Genomic DNA, 21,677 nt, shown 5'->3' on the forward strand with positions numbered 1-21,677 from the left:
CCATGATCTCAGAGGCAATGTGTCCCTAAGATTATGGATGTCATCTGTGCCCAGTATCTGTGCCCTCATCACAACTGACCTTTGACATTAGCTCATGTATGCCTGGGGCTAGGATGTAGGTGGCACTGTGGTCTAAACCATTGAGCCTCTTGGGCTTGCTGATTGGAAGGTTGGCAGTTCGAATCCGCATGATGGGGTGAGCTCCCTTTGCTCTGTCCCAGCTTCCGCCAACCTAGCAGTTTGAAAGCACACCAGTGCAAGTAGATAAATAGGTACCACTGCAGCGGGAAGGTAAATGGCGTTTCCATGCTCTCTGGCTTCCGTCACGGTGTCCCGTTGCACCAGAAGCTGCCCACATGACCCAGAAAGCTGTCGTGGACAAACACTGGCTCCCTCAGCCTGAAACGAGATGAGCGCCACACCCCATAGTCACCTTTGACTTGACCTAACCGTCCGGGGGTCATTTACTTTTTTTTTTACCTATGTCTAGGGCCAGTCACAACAGACCTACAATTCTGGCATCTAAGTAAACACAATCTGCTAGCCCTTATTTTTGTTGTTGGTTGCCCTTGGTCATATACTGGCAGAAGCAGGAAAAAGACCTGTAAGAGAATCATAAACTTTTTACCTAGGAATGGTTTAAGACAGAATATTGGTCTCTCTAGCTTAGTATAGTCTGCAGTGACTGGCAGCTGCTCTCCAGGGTTTGAGGCAGGATAGAATCTGGGATGCAAAACAGATACACAACTAGTGAGACTTGACTCTTCCTATTTTCTTACTCTAAAGGGCATCCAGAGCAGATCACAAACCGGGGGGGGGGCATATAATAAAGCCATCACTATAATAAATAATTATATAACAACAGAGCAATAAACCCAAACATACAATCAGAGCTGAAAAGATTTCAAAGCACGTGTTAAAACACCATCTAGAAATACAGAGCAAATTTTCGAAAGGTAAAATCATATAGAGCTTTAGAGTGTTCAAATACATTATCTAAGTAATCCTAGCAGCAACCCTGTAAGGTAGGCAGGTCAGGTCAACAAACACCAGACACACACAACCTTTTTTCTGCACAGAAAACAACACTTAGTACAAATGGATGTTGATCTCAGATGGGGCTTCAAAACTTAGGCAAGCAACAAAGCCTTGATTCTGAACAAGCCGGCCAACAAGATGGCTTCATTGTTTCGTTGCAAGTTTTTATATTATTATTTGCCAGGAACAGGAGGAAGAGATTTTCGACCATTTAAAGAGCTTACATAAAAGACAGCTCGAGTCCTTATAGCTGTATATTCTCTTTAATTAGTTTGTGCAACAGTGTATTTGCATGGGAAGAAGCGGAGCGTGTGCATGGACTTAATTAGGAAAACAATACGTTCCCTCTTAAGATAATGAATTGGGGATTATGGAAATTATTATGCCAGATCCAGCCACGGGTTAGCTGAGGTTCAGTATCCGATAAACTTTTAAAATACATTAAGGTCAGCAGCTCCAAGGCTGTCAGCAAAGTCACTTGATACCACTCTCGCTTAAATGAGTAATTACAGGGAGAGCCTGCATCTGGCATCTAAGTTACACAACACACAGAGCACAACAGGCCACAGCAGCGTAGGCGTTGCATTCAACTCTCCTGTCAAGGATGAACCTTTAATATCCGTATCTCATCTTCCTCTATCTATACATCAAAGAGCACAGTCACAGAGTAAGGCCTCTTGAGCTCAGTGGAGCGTACTTCCCGGGAAGCGCTACAGGGTCACATCCTTAATTGCTCAAATTGCCAAATGCGACTTAAGCCTAGTTCTGTAAGCCTGTGGGAACACAGCAAGCTGCCGTATACCGAGTCAGAAAAATAGTCAAATCCAGCTTGGTATTATCTGCCCTACCTAGCTGTGGCTTCCCAGGTTTTCCAGAAAGAAGTCTTTGCCATCCCTACCTAGAGACTATGGAACCCGCATACCCTTCAAGTGTCCTGGTTTTCCTGGGATGTTCCAAGAATTACAGAAGCCATCCTGGATTCTGATATGATCCCAGAACGTCACGTTCCCCCCACCCCAAACGCCGCCGCCACTGAGCTCGGGGAAGAGGATGAGCTGGTGCTTGTGCTTGCAGTGGAAACCTCATGCACAAGGGAGGCAGTTCCCCTTCAGAGGTGGACACGCCAATGTTCATGCTTTAAAGCTCCATGTCATTGAGCACTTGGTCACTGAGTTTTAAAGTGCAGACCTGTGTCTGGAAAGAGCTGGGGCGAAGGTAAGCATGGATGAGCCCTAAAAGCCACATGAGGGGAAAGGAAAAGGAGAAGAAACATCTCTCAATAGCTTCAAATGGATCCTGTTTAACAAACACGGTAATTACACCCTGTTATTTGCCGTTGTTCACATGCCCTGGAATGATAAGCAAATTTTATGTTCAAACGTACCGAGCAAGAATTAAGCAGGGTGGTTCAGAAGCTATGACAACAAGGCTCAGAGAAACCATTACACATGACATTGCTATTAAAATAAAGTAAAAGAGTGGTTTTGGAAGGAGTCAGTTCAGCACATACCTTCCATTAAAAAAGCCTTTGGCTCAAGGCGGTCATTTGTTTAACATGCACAAAAAATCTGCATTTCACAAGCAAGAGGGGGAGAAACTTCAGGAGGGAGTTGAACTTCAAAGGAGCGCTTTGTGGTTTTAGGCATCTCAGGCTAGAAGCTGCAAAGCCCCCTCCTCTCTTCTCTAGACATGGAGAAAGAAACAACATCAGCACCAAAGGAACAAACTGGAAAGAAGGCATCTTTTACATAACATAGATGGTTTCAGAGTTCAAGAGACAGCATGTGTGTCAGAAGACAGGGACACCCGGGTTTTTAAATGAGCACTAGTGGGGCAGGATGCATTCATCTGAGATTCTTTATATTGAGTGAGACCACTGATCCATCTAAGCTGGTAACGTCTACTCTGGCGGTGGCTTTCTGAGGCCTCAGGCTTTCCCAGCCTTGCTAGCCAAGACCTTTTTAATTGGATAATTGAAGTTTCGAATCTTATTCAAAAAAGCATCTGGTCCCATTGATTCTTTCCCCAAACCACCCTGCTCCCCCCACATCTCATGATGACTATCTAAAAGGAACAAAGTGAATTTGGGTTAGCATTTCTATTGAAATCCACCAGTAGCAGAGTACATATCAAAATACGTGGCTGCATTGAATCAGAATACCTGTAACGTTTAATCATCCAGGGCGTGGTCAAGCATTTTCAGCCACACACAAACAAGCAGGTTGCATTCTCAAAGTGTCTTTATGCTTACAGTATCCGGGCCCTTCCATGCTGAACCTCCTCCTGTATCACTTGCAATATGTTTGCCCTTCTCCTCCAAACTCTCCTCTTCTACAGACTTGGGGGAGAAGAGTGATCACTTAACTCTTTCTTTAAAGACTGCAAACCCTGCAATGCGGTGCATTTGGCAAGTAAAAATGCACGCACAGCAACATCTGGGGCTTAAATGTAAACAATTGGTAGAGAAAGAAGGGAACAATGGGAATGTGCAGCACTGAGTGAACTTCAAATCAGCCAGCGTTTTTGGGTTGTTGTTGGGTTTTTTCTTGCTTTCCCCCAATCTTTTGCCTTGGGCTGGGAAAAAATGAAATGGCAGCAGCAAAGGGAAAACTTCTTTGAGTTTCTTGCATCCAGCCCCAGGGGATTCGGGAAGCCAACTAGATTCCATAACCCTCCAAGGGCTGCACTACAATGGCTGCTCTGTCAACAGGCTGCTGAATTTTGCAGAAGCATTTTGGCACTGACCAGGGACACGTTTTTCCCTCGGGCGTCTCTTCCTTCCACTTTGACAGATCTCCCTGACTTACCACAGCGGCTGGAGTAAACTTTAAGTTTGCGGAATCAAAGCGGATCGAAGGACTTTGTCCCCCTACCACATCAGTTCTTCAGAGCAAAGTATTTGCATGCGAGGAGGCTTCAAAGAGTGCTTGCTTTCCTACAGTAGCAGCAAGTGCTATGTAACTTTTAAGGTTGTATGTAACCCTAATGGTTTTGGTTGTATTGAACTTTAAATAGTATTTGCCAAGGGCAAAATGGCAGCAGTGCAGGCAACCACCACGCTCAAAATGGTGTCAGAAGGGGGGGGGGGACCCTTCTGAACACCAGTTGCTGGAAACCCCAGGAAGGGAGAGTGCCTTTGTCCAGCTTGTGGTGCTCCTACAGGCATTTGGTTGGTCATGGTAAGAACAGGATGCTGGACAAGATGGGATATTGGCCTGAATCCAATGAGCTCTTCCAGTGTTCTCATGCTGCAGTTGCAAAGAGCTGACAGTATTCCAGAGTGTTAAATAATGCTGAATGGCTGACTGGGGGGCTGATCTGCTGCCTTTCCTCATCCACCACCTGAGTGTGGCACCTCCTCACTCCACTCAGTCTGGTTTATCCTCCAGAAGACACAGAAGCCAGCAGACAAACTGGCTGGCATTATGAAGACAATGAAGGCATTTTACTTCCGCAGTTTTAAATTCTTGTTAGGTTTTTTATGTTTTCCTACCCTTTTATGCTCTTCATTATGTTTCATGTTCTATTTTTGTACTTCACTTTTGATGCAGGTTTATTGTTCTCGCGCTGTAGTTTGCATTTTTATAGTCAGGTAGAGTTTTTTTTGTTGGAGACCGTAAGCTTTGTAGGGACAAATTTCCCTAAAAGGCAATGCATACCTTTTTAAATAAATAATGTTTTAAAAAATAAATCAATTTTCTTTGCAATTCTCCCCCCTGGAAGCAGTTAGGCTCTCTCAGAGGCAGGGATCACAATAATGTATTTACATGCAGGTTTTTAAGACCAAGAAATCTATCAGCCTACCAACTTGGAGGGTTGGATCCATCTAGCCCCATTGCAGGAATGACTTCCTTGGACAGCTTCCTCAGAGCAAGTCTGGCGAAGAGTAGGCACACAAAAGCACTGACTTAATAACCAAAGCCTTTGTGGAGAGCTCTTTGTGGCTAATTGTTCTATTCTGTATTGTCTTTATCCTGTTTGATTATTTAATGTACCCTTCATAGCATCATCTTGTGTTTGTTTGCTACTGAAACACCTTCTATTACTTTCTTAATTCAAATGATTTGCTTACTGTAATTGCTTTTGCAAACGCATGTATACTCCATTCTGTTTCATTGTGTATGTATAGAGAGAAAGTTATTCTTTATATGTGCCACAACTTACTAAAGGATCATTTTTGCCTGTTTGAATGGCATGTTGCCATGCATGTTACTCTTTCCTGAATTGAAAACTTCAGTAAAACTATGTTTGGGGGTGGGGGAAGCTTCTTAGTAGAAAAAAGAGGGGGAACCAGCTGAAGCCTCCCCCCACTCTGGCATTCATTCTAGGTAGACTGAATGCATCTAGACAGGAGGTAGAATTATGGTGTCAGGATCCACCCCTTAGCTATCAACATAAGACTACAACACTTGAACAGAACTCTTGGTTTCTGATCACATGTAGATGATTTATCATTTATTACCCTCCATGCATCTACGGGAGAGCAGGATGGTGAATAAAGGAAACCCCTTGCCCATGACAACTGCACACCCAAGATAGACAGCTGTCTTCAAATATCTTAAGGGTTATCACATGGAAGATGGAGCAAGCTTGTTTTCTCTTGCTCTGGAGGGTAGGACTCGAACCAATGTCTTTGTGTTATAAGAAAGGAGATTCCAACTAAACACCAGGAAGAACTTTCTGACAGTAAGAGCTGTTCGACAGCAGAATTGTCTCCCTCGGGAGATTGTGGGCTCTCCTTCCTGGGAGGTGTTCAAGCAGAGGTTGGATGGCCATCTGTCTTGGATGCTTTAACTGAGATTCCTGCATTGCAGGGGGTTGGTCTAGATGAACCCCCCCCCCCGAGCCTTTCAACTCTGCAGTTCTATGATTCTATGACCCAGTGACCCAGCCCCCTAACATAAACACATTCAGCTAAATGCTAAATGCTTAAGCTCAAGATTCCTAGCTGGATGGAAAACTTATATAGGTACAGCTTTCCTTTCCTTACTGTTGCTGTGCTGATGCCCACACCTCAGGGTGGAGACAACAGGCATGTAGTTGTCAGGGGCGTGGGCACCAGGGGCAGAGCGGCAGGGGTGTGGGCTTTGAGAGCGAAGCCACACCAACAGCAGGGCTTGGTAGGCATGGCCTTACTCAGGCATCCCCAAACTCGGCCCTCCAGCTGTTTTGGGACTACAGTTCCCATCACCCCCGACCACTGGTCCTGTTAGCTAGGGATGATGGGAGTTGTAGTCCCAAAACAGCTGGAGGGCCGAGTTTGGGGATACCTGACCTTACTCATCCCACCTCTCCACAGACGTGAGCAGCCCTCATGTGTTCAGCTATTGGCAACCGAGTTCCATTCAGACATCATCACAGATGGCATTCCACTTTTAAGTGCTGGACTGTTTCACGTAATGGAGTTTGGCTATTAAACAATAACAACAACAAACCACCTCACCCCCTGGTTGTGTGAAGCAGTCGAAACACAGGAGCATTGGAAGTTGCCTTATACTGAGGCAGGCCATTGAGCTCAGTATTGTGTGCCCTGACTGCCAGTGACTCTCCAAGGTTTCAGACAGGAGACATTCCCAGCCCTACTGGGAGATGCCAGGGAATAAACATGGGACTTTCTGCATGCAAGGCAGATGCCCTGCCATCGAACTACAGCCCTGAAGAAAAGGAAACTGTCGTGCCAGCAGCCCAACACGATAGGCGGTTACATGTATCCTTCCCCTGTTTTCTTTCTAAATCAGCAGCACGGGGTGATGAAAGGGTAAACTGAAACGTTGCCTCAAAAGCCTTGAGTAATCAAAATATTAATCCTTAGTAATGTTATGAAATCAGCTCTTTCAATCCAACGTTGCTTTTAATAAACCAAACCCAAAGTACTTCCAAACGCCCCTCGAGCCACAACCAGCTCAGCAAAGCTCTGTGGTGATTGTAACAAACATGTCAAGCTCCTACCCCGCAACTGATTCGCTTTCGGGGAATGCTAAGCTGAGCTTCAAAATCTATGCTTCGTATATAATCAAGCAGCCCAATCAACCTTTTGATATAGAACCCAAAACAGCTGCTGTGTCTTTATCGCAGAAACCAGCAGGCCCAACAAAGCTCCCGCTAGAGAAGTGACAGTTCTTCTTTATTATCCTTCCTGGTAGTTGCCCATCTCCTCATCTCTCCTATCAAATTTCTGGGCCTTTTTGATAAAAAAATAATTTGAGAGAAAGCTCGGCAGGAAGCAGACGAAGGTTACTGGCTGAGCAACCGCCCTGCGATCCCCTCTGGTAAGAAGCATCGTGCAGAGAGCGCCTGTAGGGTGGGAGACTGGGCAGCGGAAGCGGAGCCTGTGTTTCAAGACTCACTTGTTCCACTCTCATCCTAACATGAAAAGGATCCTATCGGGGGGGGGGGGGAGGTGTAAAATAAATTCAGAAGTTCTCCCTCCTTTGCTACTAATGTTGTTCCAAGGCAGGATTTTATTTCCCCTTGTTTACTCTGAATCATTTTGTGTGGATTTGCATTTCAGGCTTCGTGAGTCAACATGCCATGCAGCTTCTAGTGAAATTCCCTGGGTTCTCGGTGCCTGGGTTCCAGAGGTGCCACATTAGGAGGTTCCTCAAATTCTGTCGCATTGAACTACTTTAGGGCTGATTCACAAATGCATGTACCTGACTTGATGGCTCATCGCTTGATGACTCATGGTGAATATGTGAACTGACGTCGTTGGCAAGGCTTGCATTTCAGTTGAATGGTGGAAATAGAAAAGGTCCATTGGCAGTGTTTGAACTGCCATGGCAATTTCACACCAGGAAGTCTGCACATGATACTGCAATCACACAAATAACATGTGAAGGCATGCATGAACCTACACATGATCAATCTAACAAGGTGTTCAGACCTCACCAGCATTGACTAAGGACTCATCCAGGAGGTTTCATATTGAGAAATTCAGAACACTGAATCTGTATTTCTATTCTTTGCAGTCTAGACATTTTAGGTGCATCACTTTGTTGCAGCAGACTTCTGCCTAGGGTCACTTTGGCATCAGTAGCCTCTGGAGATAATTGAAAGATGTGTGACAAAGCAATGGAAGGATGATGCTGTTTAATTGAAATGATCTTGATTGACAGAAGGGCAAATGACCAATGTGGAGGGTCCCCTGTAGGCAGGGAATGTTGGAGGAAGAGGCAATTAACACCAGCAGTTCCTTCCATAAGGTGAGAAATAGGAGAAAGGCTGCTCCTACCTGACAGCAATGTGGAGACCAAGGGATGCTGGTTTGGCATGTGACTGGCAAGGCATCATGATATGGAATCTGCTATTCCAGCTAACTATACGGGAGTTTTAAAATGTCAGGCTTCACAGTTCCAGGGATTCCTGACACCAGTCTTCACTAACAGCAGTAACGAAAATTACCATCAGACAACGACAGTTTCTTATTTGAAACTACAGGAGGAGACTGAACTCGGAATTAGAGCTGGTTCTGAAGAGATTTCTTTATGCACTCTGATTTGGATATCCAAACTACAAAATACACATATGCTTTGTGGGTTGGTTTACACATGCATGTTCAGCAAGCGATAACCTGCATGTGTAAATGGGTGATCATGCGTTAAACCACTATAGAGCAAGCATCACTTTCACATTGCTTCAGATCAGCTCAAATATTATGGTGTTCAATGAAGGCAGTTGACACATTGAGTTGCCATTGAGTTGCCATTGATCAAAGGTGAAAAAAATCCAGTGTATCCAATCCAATGCATGAAGAAACGCTATGAACAATGCATGAACATTTAGAGCTATTTCTTCTCAATGGCTACCTGACTCAGAGTTTCTAATTCCTACAACGCTGACAATGCACAGGCACAACTTCCATGGATCTCCTCTTACCTGTTTACGGAGGAGATGTAAGGGATTCTGGACAGTGGGTTGGCCACACCAGAGAAAGACCAAAGTGGGTTCACAGGAGGGTAACTTTCGAGAATAGATTGCACTTAACTGGATGATGTCCCTCTTGTATATTGCGCTCCTGAACAATGGTTTCCATTGACCCTTAAGAAGAAAACAGAAAGAGTGTCTTTGCAGCAACAGGAAACTATAGAACGGAAACAAAAGCCATAGGTGCTGCAAATTTTCTATATAAGAACTGAGTGCACTCCACCCTTTGAAAGGTCTATACTAGACAGGCAAGGTCTATACTAGCTGCCTGTTGAAGCCAAAATAGTGACTTCTAATGGACCTTTTAGGCGAGATGAATTCAAAGCAACTGCAGTTCTCTAACAATATATTTAAAGCACCTGAAATTTGGGGGTTCCCCCCTTGCAAAGATTCTCCCCACACCATCCCATTCCAACAAAGGAGATCTGTCTGCAGAAGTAGGCTTCAGTTTGTGTACCTAATGAGGATGAAGCTCTGTGCTTTCACTGCACAAAGCTGTTGCGAGGATGAATTGAAGAAAAAAAAGCATTTGAAAGCTCTATAAATGTTTTAAAATAACAATACTTCTGGCTTCAAAAATGAAATTAGCATGACATACTATAATGCCATTGCAGTGCCTTCATCTCTCCACAACAAAATTGTTCCGAGAAGACACAAAAATAGTTTGGGTTAAATTGAGCAGGAAGAACAGCCATTTTAAAAATGAGGCTTTAATTAGGAACCGTGACTGGACACTCTGTTGTTCATTTATGGAATTTGTCATCACAGGATGTGGCGCTAGCCATGAGTCAGGTGGTGTTAAAAGACAATCTGACAAATTCGTGGGGGATAAGGCTATGAATAGCTATCAGCCATGATGGCTACATGAAACTGCTTGATTCAGAGGCAGTATGGCACTAAGTCTGGCTGGTGGGGAGAAACATTGGGGGGAACCTGTTGTCTTCAAGTCATGCCTGTGGACTTACCAGATGTCATGGATTGGCTGGACACAGAGGAATGCTGGGAGGCACCAGCTGAACAACCCCCAAGGGGTGGTCTGAGTAGTCAGAAGGAGGAGATTGGGAGAAGGAGGTGTCAGAAACTGAAGAGGCAACAGGTTTAGTAAGGAGGAAGAATCTGTGGCCTAAAAAAGTCCAGAAGCAGAAGCAGGAGGGCAGAGGTGAGTTAGGCTGGTGAAGAGGCGCAGGTGTCTCCTTTTCCTGCTGCAACAAGCTCCCCTCCCTGCTTGTCTCCCAGGACCAGGAGAGGCATGAAGTGGCAGGAGCAAAGGCAAGTTTAGTCTCATATTGCTTGGCAAAGACCTGGGAGAGAAGGAGGCTTAGGTAGCTGTGAGAAGGCAAAGCTCTTCAGTCTCCACAACTGCCTCATAGATCTATTGAAGAGGAGTTGCTGTGCTCATTAGGCATGGCACTCCTGAACAGATCCTGTTTCTTCTAAGTAAGAGTTGAGTTCACTTACTCCATGTGATTTCTTGCTGGCTTGCTCCTAACACCAGAGGCATTTGGGTGGCTGCTGCTGGAAGCAGAATGCAGGACTCAATGGACCTCTGGTCTGAGCTAGCAGGACTCTTCTTACAGTATATGCTTCTCATGTTCTTAGCATATAAAAAGCCCCTGAGAGCCCGGTCCTCATGCTTACTTGCTCAGATCTGCACATTAATAATTTGTTGCATCTTGCAGCTGGTTTTTGGTCTGGCGCTGTAAAGAAAATGCAGGGCCAGTTCACACATTACCAGGGTACAGCTCCACCAACAAATGTATACTGTGAATGTGTCAAACATTTGAAAACACATGTGCCAGAGAGACACACTTGCCACAGAGTCATAATGGGCTGCAGTTGCCTGTTGAGTTTACAGACAGTGGCAAAATGAGTGAAGCATATCTCCACCTAGTTACCAGGTGATCTATGGGAATATGGAATCTACTGCATTATGTTATAAAGAAAAACAGATAAAGCACTGGGAAACCGTGTGTTTGTATATGTGTGTGCGTGCGTGCATGTGTGTGTGCACGCGCGCGCCCTGCCATTGTTGCATTCCAATTCCACATGCCCCAGCCAGTGTGGACAATGGTCAGGGATGATGGGAGCTGTAGTCCAACAACAGCTGAAAGGCCACAGACCCCCCCCCCCATGCCTGCTTCATCCTACAGTATTTCCAATCAATGATACTTCCAGGAATACACTCCCTATATATAACACTTCTGGTCCTAAAACCTGCTCAAAATGTATTCACTTTATAGTTCTAGATTGTGTTCCAGAAGAAGTCCAAGCTGGGCAAAAGATCCCTGCATGAACCTTGTGGTCCTTTCCAGCTCTACAATTCTATGATTCTAAGCTTGCCAAACTGTTGACTTTTCAAAATTGGCAGGGGGAAGTGTGAAAAGGGCTGGCATCTGTGTGGATACAAGACAATTACATCCATTCTGACTGAGATTAAACAAAATAAAGACGTGACATAACTTACAGTGGAGTAAAAAAAAACGTCCACCCCAAAGATGGCAAGTTAGAAAATCTGATTACGTATGGGTTATACTCCAGTTACAGTTTTGCCCAGTTCTGGGAGATAGACTTTGAAGTATCCTTTATATGCACCAGCCCACGTAATTTTCTTCTGCTTGCTGCCAAACCACCCCCTTGCCACACTTTGTACATCTAGAAAGTAGGCATGCAAACCGCCTCCACCTTGATGCTGCCCCTACAAACCCCCTCTCCCATTATAGCAATTATAGTTGGTTGCCCCAGTATAATTCTGATCAGCAAAGTATTAAATACTTTTTTGCTGTGGGGTCTAATAGAATCCTGCTCTAATTTTGCCAGAGGCCTTTGTATCAAAGGCTCGAGCTGTGTGAAAGGTGATTTAGCAGAGATGGTGTCAGCGATTACGTTCAAAGGAACTGCTGCAGCCCCACCACGAGGGACACTGCAGCTCCAAGATAGGGGGCCCTTATCATATTTTCTATTTTCAGATAAGATTATGTTTCCTTTTTCACCCACCTTCCTGAATCTTCCTGATAACAATTGGGGTCCCAGTTTAATCCTGGAGGTTGAAATAACAAATAGGTCAAGGGGTGGCAGTTGGGGGTGAACGGTGTAGGAGGTTGAGAGAGAGAGAGAGAGAGAGAGAGAGAGAGAGAGAGAGGAGTTGGCAAGGAGAGCTGACTGGTACAAAACATTGGGCAAGAGCAAATCAAACGGAAACACAGACAGCCATAACAGGGTTATGTCAATGAGAACAGCTGCTGAACGAAACATCCAAACGAAAAGCACATGCAGTCAATGATCCTGTGGTCGATTGTCAAAAGCAACACAAATTGTTTGCACACCCAGCCTGTGATCTGACAAGGAAGACAAGGCAAACATGGAGTGATGCTCAGGCTCAAAACTCCAGCTTAGCTTTTTACGAAATGCAAGTTTCTGGTCCCCACCCACATTCACACCCAATTGCTTTCCTTCTTTTCTTCCAAATTGCACTTAAATAAGAGAGGGATGCTGTGAAGCAAGTGGTTCCTGCCATTAACAGTTTTCATAAGGATTAGTAAATGTAAAAAAAAGGTTGCTGGCTGATTAATTTGAGGCACAAAACCAAAGGCGAATCCTGCTGGATCAGATGAAAGGTCCTGCTTCTCACAGTGGCTGTCTAGCTGCCTCTGGTAAGCTCACTAGTAGGGAGGGCAATGAAGTTCAAAGGCCTCTCCTGCTCTTGCTTCCAGCAAGTGCCATATACTGCTTCTCGGATCATGGAGGCCGCATACAGCTATAATCATGGCTACTAGCCAGTGATAACCCTATCCTCCATGAATTTGTCCATTTCATTTTTAAAAGCCATTTACAGCATTATTTTTCTTTAGCAAATTAAAATCTTTTTAATAGATGAACCCAACTGATTAATCGCCTATAAACACTGAAACCCTGGGTTCTTCAGATAAGATGAACGGCAACCAGTTGGACATACATGGGAAGTCCATAAACAATGTACTGTATGATAGAGATAACTACCCCAATGTTGTTTGCTCTGTAGCGATTGCAAGTATATTGTTTCTGAGCAAGTTGCCTCGAAGCTTGGCTATCACAATGAATAGCCGCTGATACACCCATCTTTCAGGGTTCTGTCTAATCTGTTTTGGAGCTCCTTTCCAGCATTTGAACAAAGTACAGTGAGAGCATGTAGCAGAGCATGCTCTCTTTCCAACCCACCCCACCCCATGCGTTTGTTAGAAAAAGTTTAGACGTGCCTTCCAGGCTTAGAAAATATCCCTGCATGTTTCAAGGAGCATGTGTAGGCTAGGGGGGAGAAATCTACTCTTGTGATGGTGTTACCCACCCACCAAAGCTCATTTTACTTGCCTAGAACACTTGGGGAAAGTTTACATTAGGAGCCCTCACCCCACAGAACTAAAAACAGAATTCAAATTAGCTCTAGTCCCTATTCTCCTTAAAGGAAGTAATCTAGCTACACAGAGGCCAGTGGGGAAAAAAACTACATCAGGGGTAACCAATGTGATGCCTTCCAGATGCTGGAGTACAAATACCATCATCCTTGGTTGGCTGAGGCTGATGAGAGTTGGAGCCCAACAACATCTGGCTATCCCTGATGTGCGCTACTAGAGACAATGGTCTAACAATTCTGAATCCTGCTTAACTGGTATTTGGGATTAGCTCAAGTTGTTGAAAAACTGAGTATTTCGTCTAATCATTCATCTTGAATGTATGATATGCAGAAGTGAAGTAAGTTTCAACACAGATGACCCTAAAACTGTCCCAGCCAGGAGGACCAGATGCAAAAGAGGACACAGCTTCAGTACCTTTTAATTGTTGCACAGAAGAAGCAGTTTTAGCAGATGTTGTTCAATCAATCAGTCAACCAATCCGCCCCCCTTTTTAATCAGTCAAGCAAATTTTGTTTAGGCTGGTGACTAGGAGTGGCCACCGGGACCATATAACACCAGTCCTAAAGGATTTACACTGGCTCTCAGTACATTTCCAAACACAATTCAAAGTGTTGGTGCTGACCTTTAAAGACCTAAACAGCCTTGGCCCTTTATACCAGAAGGAGCGTCTCCACCCCAGTTGTTCAGTCCAGACACTGAGGTCCAGCACTGAGGGCCTTCTGGCAGTTACCTCGCTGCAAGAAGTGAAGTTAGAGGGAAGACGGCTTTCTCGGTAGTGGCACCCGCCCTGTGGAACGCCCTCCCATCAGATAATGTACTACACAACTTTTAGAAGGCATCTGAAGGCAGCCCTGTATCGGGAAGTTTTTAAATGTTTGACATTTTATTATTCTTTTATATGTGCTGGGGCAACACAGCCAGATGGGTGGAGTATAAGTAAATTTATATTATTATTATTATTATTATTATTATTATTATTATTATTAAGCTGCTGAAATTCCCTCTTCCACACAACTGGGGTAGGGGTTGTTTCCCTGCCCTCTTTTGCATCTGCGCACCCTAGTTGCATCCCCTTAACCTCTACTAATAGAGCACCTTCCTTGGCCTTCATTTGGCTGGTGGAAGACCAGTCCAGTGATCTCAAGCACCTGTGACTGTTGACCACTGGCTTGTGCACCAGCAGAGCAGTGTCCTCAGTCAGCCTGCACACCTTGACTGCACTGCCTGCCTCTGGGCCCCTGAAGCCCTGAGCTGCCTGATTACTTCCCGGAGTTGGCGTCCGGGATGTCCAGCAAATCCTCTCAACAGGCTTTAGGACACACGAAGTGGCTTCTTCAAATCTGGCAAAGGAAGCGGATGGCAGCTTAGCGCAGAGCTCTTGGTAATAAAGTCTATTTGAAGACTCTCAGTGAAAAGTGTGTTCCTAATAAAGGATAACATTTCATGGTCATTATGTGATACACTTAACTTTAAAAGGAACAAAAATGCTGAGAAAGTCATTTTCTGAAAAGGGCTCTCAGATTTCATTACTATGGGTCAAGAGCCTGGGGAGAAGAATTAAAGAAAAACACGAACTTGTGCACAAATTAATTAAAGATATTTCCACTAATAAATTGTCCCTGTATCCCAAGGCAGAGCCTTCAGTTTGTGAAATGTGGTAATATTCAAGTTGTGGGCTCCCCCCTCCCCTCTCCACAAGGCAAACAGATCAGTAATGCTTAAAATCAAATGGAGGGAACCTTATGATTCAGGAGTGATTTTCCCTCCTTTGCTTTTCTTAGACCTATAGAAAATGTCCAGCATTTGAACATTTGAGTTAGAGGAGGGAAATGGTGCAATAATTCCTGAGAGAGAGAGAGAGAGAGAGAGAGAGAGAGAGAGAGAAGCCATGGCGACCTTTCAGTTTCTTTCTTCTTGATTTCTCCAAACAAGCTTTCTTCCTCTAACTCCCAGTCAAAAACGTGAAGGATTTTGTTCCCTTTTGATGGAAGGATAGTACCAAATACTGTAATCTGAGTCGGTTTGCACCACCAAGGGGGGTGGGCGGCGGGGGAGAAGATAAAGAAAACAATTACTGAAAGCACTATTGCCAGGTCTGGGCCTGATACAGTTATACACTGAAGATCTCTAGTCAGAGAAATGGAAGCAACCTTTAAACATGACGTTTTTAAATAGCTAGTAAATGGAAATCCTAGTAAGATCTTAGGCTGCCAATTAACTTCCTGTGTGACCTGAGGTGACTATGGTTACCACCTCTTCCATTAAATAGGGCGAGGGGAACCATAGGAAGACTTAGCTATGCTGCTCAGCTCAGGAATAACAATCTCTTCCTCAGAGGTCATAATGCTTATTAATAATCTTTATATTTCCCTTACTAATTCTTTTTTGTCAGAGAAATAAATTCTGGGAGCACTTCTGTGCCACAACATCGTAATATGAGAGGCAGCCCATGAATGAGGGTGAGGCCGCAATCCCATGCACATCTATGGGTGAGCAAAGCCCAATGAACTCAGGGTGACTTTCTTTCAAGTTATTGCACATCCAATCTACAGTTACTTAAGATTGTTCCCCATTGAGTTCACATTAGAGTGGACAGATGGAGAAGAGGACAGACCCTCTTCTGGAGATGGACGCTTCATTCAAATCCGTTACATCCCAGTTTCGCAAGGGGCTCAAATGAAGAAACATCCTGTCCTGTTTCTGTGGGGGCAGCCATGTTTCCTTTCCCCTCGATACCAGAGCTTTCCAAACTTTCCATGCTGGTGACACACTTTTTTAGACATGCACCATTTTGTGACACAGTAATTTAGTTTTACTAGCAAACCGGAGGTTAAACTCACTCCTTTCCAACCTCGGAAGGAGTGTAGGGAGCATTCATGCAACACACTGCAGCCAACACACTAAGAGGTCGCAACACACAGTTTGGAAAGCTTGGCTCTATAGATATCTTACTGAGAACAGCAGCATGTCATCAACTCCTGCCGTTCCTAGGGATATGATTAAATGGTTTTCAATGCACAAGGTGACAGAAGCCCCACGCGCTAGCTAGTCACTTGCTAGGTGACTGTAATTGTTTTAAAAAACAAATAATGAGTCAAAGAGGCAGCCCTTGGACCACTCACAATGGAAATCCGTAAGAAATCTAGGAATCTGGCAATGTGCTGACACTGGTGGACCCCTGATCCAATTTACAAATTGGCCTGGGGGATTGGATCAGATAAGTTTGCTTTGGAAATGAAGCCCACCAGATTCTCCTGTGTGTAGCTTCTGCACCTTTAATAACTGTGTAGAGGCATAAGTGCAACATTCCCTCTTCTATTAAGGGTGGAATAGCCCTGTCCACTTTTGCATCAGGCCATCTTCATGAGCCTGTGGGTCACTGCATGGGATTGGCCTGCTCAATAATGTGTTGGGGTTGACTGGGCACTTTTTCCCCCTGGGAGAAAGCTCCACTGAACACAGTCGGAATTACTTATAAGTAGCTAGGAACAGGATTGGGCACATGCCTCTAGAACTTGCATATCAGAGATTCTATTATACAAATATATTAAACAAACAGGTAAGTGCCTGAGGGCCTTGCTACACAATCTACTTGTTCTAATGCAATAAATGACCTGTTGTTATGAGGGGTCCAGAAAAGTTTTCTCATGGCTGCACTTCTGTTGGGAGAATATCGCATTTCCCCAGGAATCAATCCACAATCGTTCTTGAGGGGAAATGTGGTGAACCACATTTCTCTTCTTCCATGTCCTCTGTTATTATGCTGTGCGGAACCCAGCTGTACAAATGCCATAGACATTCTGCAAATATCTTAAGTTTTCTCTGCATACCCTCTAAGGAGAACAGATGCAGGAAAGGAGAGAGCTCCTGCACCTTCAACAGACGCATAAAAAAGGAAATTGTTTCACAAATGAAAACAGGGATGCTCTTGTATATTTCTTCATGCAGTGCATAGTTAAACTATGGAACGAGCTCCCACAGGAGGCAGTGATGGCCACCATATTGGATGGCTTTAAAAGAGGATTAGAGAGATTAATGGAGGACAAAGCTATCAACAGCTGCTAGCCACCAAGCCCATGTTCTGCCTCCAGTATCAGAGCACTATGCCTCTGAACACCAGTCATCGGGATATTCTGGTTTGCAGACTGCTGCTGTGCTCAGGTTCTGCCTGTAGATTTTCCACAGGCCTCTGGCCACTGTGAGAACAGGATGCTGGACAAGATAGACCTGATCAGCAGGCTCTTCTTATGTTTTTACTTTCTTACAAGGAGGCAGAAATTTCCATCTGGTCCTGGGTCTATTGCAATCTGCGCTGTTTCCATTTTGCTGCAGTTCAGCTTCCTCCTGGCTCTCGCTAAATGAAGAGATCAAATCTGGATTGTTGCTTCTGCAAGGGGTAAAGGTGCAGCAGTTGTATTGCATGGCTTAGACGTGCTGAGACATTGATACAATGATTGACACGCCCCCTGGGAGTGGGGCATGCACAGCATATTTGGACTGGGCAAATTTGGACACTTCTTTGAGTGGGTTGGGTCTGAGCGGTCTTATCATAGTGGTGTCTTTGTGTTGTAGGCAACAGGGGAGGAGACTGTGCTGGCTCAGAACCAGACCTGTGCTCTGACACCTCCCTTGCAGGTGGAGACTCATTTACAAGAGAAGGAGAGGAGGTTCTTGGGGGAAAGGGAGCTGATTGGGAGCATCTGGCAGCTCCTGAGTGGGCTTCTCCCCATTCCAACAACCCACTAGGTTCCTCTCTGGGGTCTGTCTCTGTGCCCAAAATCTCCAGCTTTGACAACTCTGAGACCTCCTGGGGACAAGACAACCTGCAAGGTACCTTCCCGGGATCATCTTGACTCCAGCTCCTTGAGCTCCTCTCACCCTCCTTCCTGTCCTGACCAGCCTTTCCAGGACATCTCCACGGGACTTATGCTCGGCTTCTGCCGAAATCCTGCATTATTTGTTTAACTATCCACTATAATCGAAATCTACGTGATTAATACCATGTGTTTCAAAACAATGTCAAAAACAATTATGCCAACAACTAATGTAGTTATATAATGTTTGTAAACAAAACAAAAAAACACCATCATTAGTGAATATTGCTTGTATTCGCTTGTGTGATTTCCATTCCTGACCTTTGACGAATTTCTGAATTGCAGGAATTTTTGATGAAGTTCTCTGATGTCCCTAGCATGAATGCAACAGCCCTCCCATATTGTTGGTCTTCCAGCATCTGGTATTCAGAGGTAGACTGCCCCTGCAAATGGAAGCTCTGCTTAGGTATCAGAACTAATAGCTCTTGATAGACACATTCTCCATTAATTTTGATGAATCCCTTTCTAAAGCCACCCCCTCCCCCCATTGTTTGCCCCAAGCATCTGGTACTCAAAGGCCCTTATGCAAGGAACAAAACGTCCCTGTTTGCTGTGCACTGACTTGATCTCAACCGGCCCTCCTTGCTTCTCACACTGATGAGAGTTGAAACGGAAGGAAACAACTTTAAGTCCTGCTTTTCTCTTCCCCCCCATTCCATGCCTCCTCCTCCCACACTTCCCAGCCCCCCAACTTAAATTTCACAGGCACCTGAATCTGATCACAGCTTCCTCCGTCCAGTGTAAAGTTTAGTCTGAGACAGAGTGCATACCACAATGAGTTGGGATAATATTAATGTATAGTATTCAAAGCCCCAGGGCCTGTATGTTTCATTAATTTCCTCCCCATTAAAGTAAAACGAGGATATCCTGTAGAGAATTGCAGTGAACCGTTCGGACTGCGAAACTCGTCTTGACCTCGCTTAGAAAAACACACAGACGGGGAGAGAGAGAGCGCAGCTGATGGCAATATACAAGCGCCCAAATGAAATGCACTCGTTCCTCGCTCAGCTCCCTGCCCACCCCCACATTTGCGCCAATACTACTGTGCAAATATTTAGCTTAACAGGATGGGAAGAGCAGGACAGCAGGCATGAAAGGAATACCCACTGATTTATTTGTTTAAAACGTGAAACATTTCCCGTAAATTCTTCCCAGCGCATTCACCTCGGGCACAGAGCCTACCTTGGTGAGACCCAAGCAGGCCGGGGACAGAGGAAGGTGAACATGTGCAGAAAACGTTAACACAGCCGGGATTTGTTCCTGTCACCCATTTGCAAGCACACCGGCCCCAGCCACCCAGCCGGCACAGGTACGCAAAGCTCGTGGGCTGAGGAAACGGCCATTTCCCTTCTCAAAGGCTGCTTCAAATGCTAAGCTAAGATGCTCCTGCTAAACAGACGGTAGGTTTTGTTTTTTTGTGCCCCCGAGGAGCAGTGGATGGCTGCCAGCTCTCAAATCTGTTTCCTTCTCTAGCTTGAGAGACCCCAAGGGCTTTAGAGTGTAATGCTGTGGCCTCTGTGAGATTTCCTTTGTGTCTCATTGGTTTGTCCACAGCCTGACCTCCCACCAAGATTAAGGAAACCACCTTGTCCATTTAAATACAGAGCTCGCTGCTTCTGGTCCAAGGGCCTCTCCTGGCAAAATTTACATTTGGAGAACATGCATCGGGTCACTGTATTTTACTCGGGTAGTTTTTGTTTTTTTGCACCCAGCGTAGATGCCTTCACTCGAGTTTGTTTCTCACTGCGCATCTTAAAAGTCGCCTTTCCACATAACCTGTGGAAAGAGGAACAAGCAGAACAAAACAAACTTTTGTATCACCCTGTACTAAAAATGCTAGAAGCAAACTTTTGAATCACACAGGACTCCAAGAGAGGCTGAATATTTGGCAGAACTCAGGATTGTGCTGAATCATGGGATTAGCGAGTAAACAGAACCTGACAGAGCAGCATAATGTATCACTTCCCCCAAACTTGCAGTCTGATAACGAGTCTTGCATGAATCTAAATTTATTCTTATAGATTCAAATAAAATGGCTGTCTCGTTTGCTCTGTGTTGCTTGTTCCTCCTTCCGCAGCCCATGGGGAAGAATTTCCATCTCTCTCGGAAGGAACAAAAGGCAATCTATCATTTCCATCAAATAAATTCATAAGTGTACATTGCAAAAGTGGTAACTGTGTCGCACCGAAAAGGTTCTAAGAGCGATGCCGAGAATGCTTACTCTGAAGTAAATGCCTACTTGCTTCCTATGAAATGTGTTAAGGAATGCAGCCTTGGCCTTAAAGATCTGAGACCAATGCCAACTTGGCATCTTATCCTACCATTAATCAATTAGATAAAGGTGATCATTTAGATCCTGCCCAACTATTTTAAAATATATGTTTCATAAAGACAATTACCACAGGCAGGGGACGGGGTGGGGTGGGGGAGAGGGAAGGTAGCTAAGTAAGGGAGGAAAAGCTATCTACAGATGTGGCCCAGGCTGCATACAGACCACACATTTAGAGCACATTTCCTCCTCCACACCAAGGTTTACCCCTCAAAGAGTTACAATTCCCAGCACCCATAGCAAACTGCAGTTCCCAGGACTCTTGGGGTGGAGGAGGAAATGTGCTTCAAATGTATGGTGTTTTATGCAGCATCAGTCCAAAAGGACATTCTTTTGTGCAAATGTCATTGAAATGAATGGGAATAGCACAAGAGTGCTACAGAGAAGCTGGTTCACTCTGCTCTGCCATTTTATGCATGCCTCCACACCTCTTACCTGGACTACTTCTCCTATCTTTCTAACCTGCTTAGCTTCAAGGAAGATACATCCAGACATGGCTTTTCCCAGGCATGGTGCAAAAGCGACTGTGCAGACAATGTGGAGGAGAACCTGGTTTCCACCAGGTGTTTTGAACTACAATTCTACTCGGTCCCAGCCAGCATGGCTCCAAGTTTGAGAGAAACTCAGCAAAATGCCTTCTGGTTGCCCCCTTCAGCAAAAGTCTCTTGAAGCAGAAGACTCTGAATAACTGCTAAGTGGTGCTGTTTTAATTTCCCACCGAAGGCATTATGGAAAATATAAATGGTGCTGCCCAACATTGTCAGAGGGATTTGCTGGATCACTAGATCCCTAGCAGCTACTCAAGGGTGCCCCATAGTGATGGGGTGCCCAAATGGAGAGACATATACTATTGGTGAGAACTCTTTAATTTTGCAACGTTCTTGCATTGAGCGGCAACAAAGGGTATTGCCACTGAACATTTGGCTCATATCAACCACGTGCTGGGCAGCCCGATCAGGATGATGACCTCTTGCCCAGGTTTGCTTCCCTGCTGCAGCAAAGCCCTAGCATCAGGTGGTGCCACCCAGGCAGAACACCCTAACTACATCCATTCCCCCACTGTGCTTGCGGCACCAACTCTGGAATCTTCTCCAGAAGCTTTCTGCAATGCAGCTCGTGACTTTC

The 21,677-nt window shown here is 44.9% G+C and overlaps 1 protein-coding gene across 1 annotated transcript; it reads right to left on the bottom strand.

Moving 5' to 3' along the window:
* Window positions 1-323: 323 nt before the first annotated feature.
* LOC310835697 (uncharacterized protein) lies at window positions 324-19,536 on the bottom strand (the record flags this gene model as incomplete). The annotated part of the gene is made up of 8 exons (XM_083720619.1): window positions 19,406-19,536; window positions 18,485-18,606; window positions 17,615-17,703; window positions 15,246-15,361; window positions 14,498-14,689; window positions 8,914-9,118; window positions 7,692-7,849; window positions 324-399 (listed from the first exon to the last, which is right to left on the bottom strand). The coding sequence occupies exons 3-8, from the start codon at window positions 17,669-17,671 to the stop codon at window positions 324-326; spliced, it is 804 nt and encodes a 267-aa protein (XP_083576745.1). The 5' UTR covers window positions 17,672-17,703; window positions 18,485-18,606; window positions 19,406-19,536.
* Window positions 19,537-21,677: the final 2,141 nt, after the last annotated feature.

This window comes from Podarcis gaigeae, assembly GCF_964106915.1.
Source record: "Podarcis gaigeae genome assembly, chromosome: 2".
Lineage (NCBI taxonomy): Eukaryota > Metazoa > Chordata > Lepidosauria > Squamata > Lacertidae > Podarcis > Podarcis gaigeae.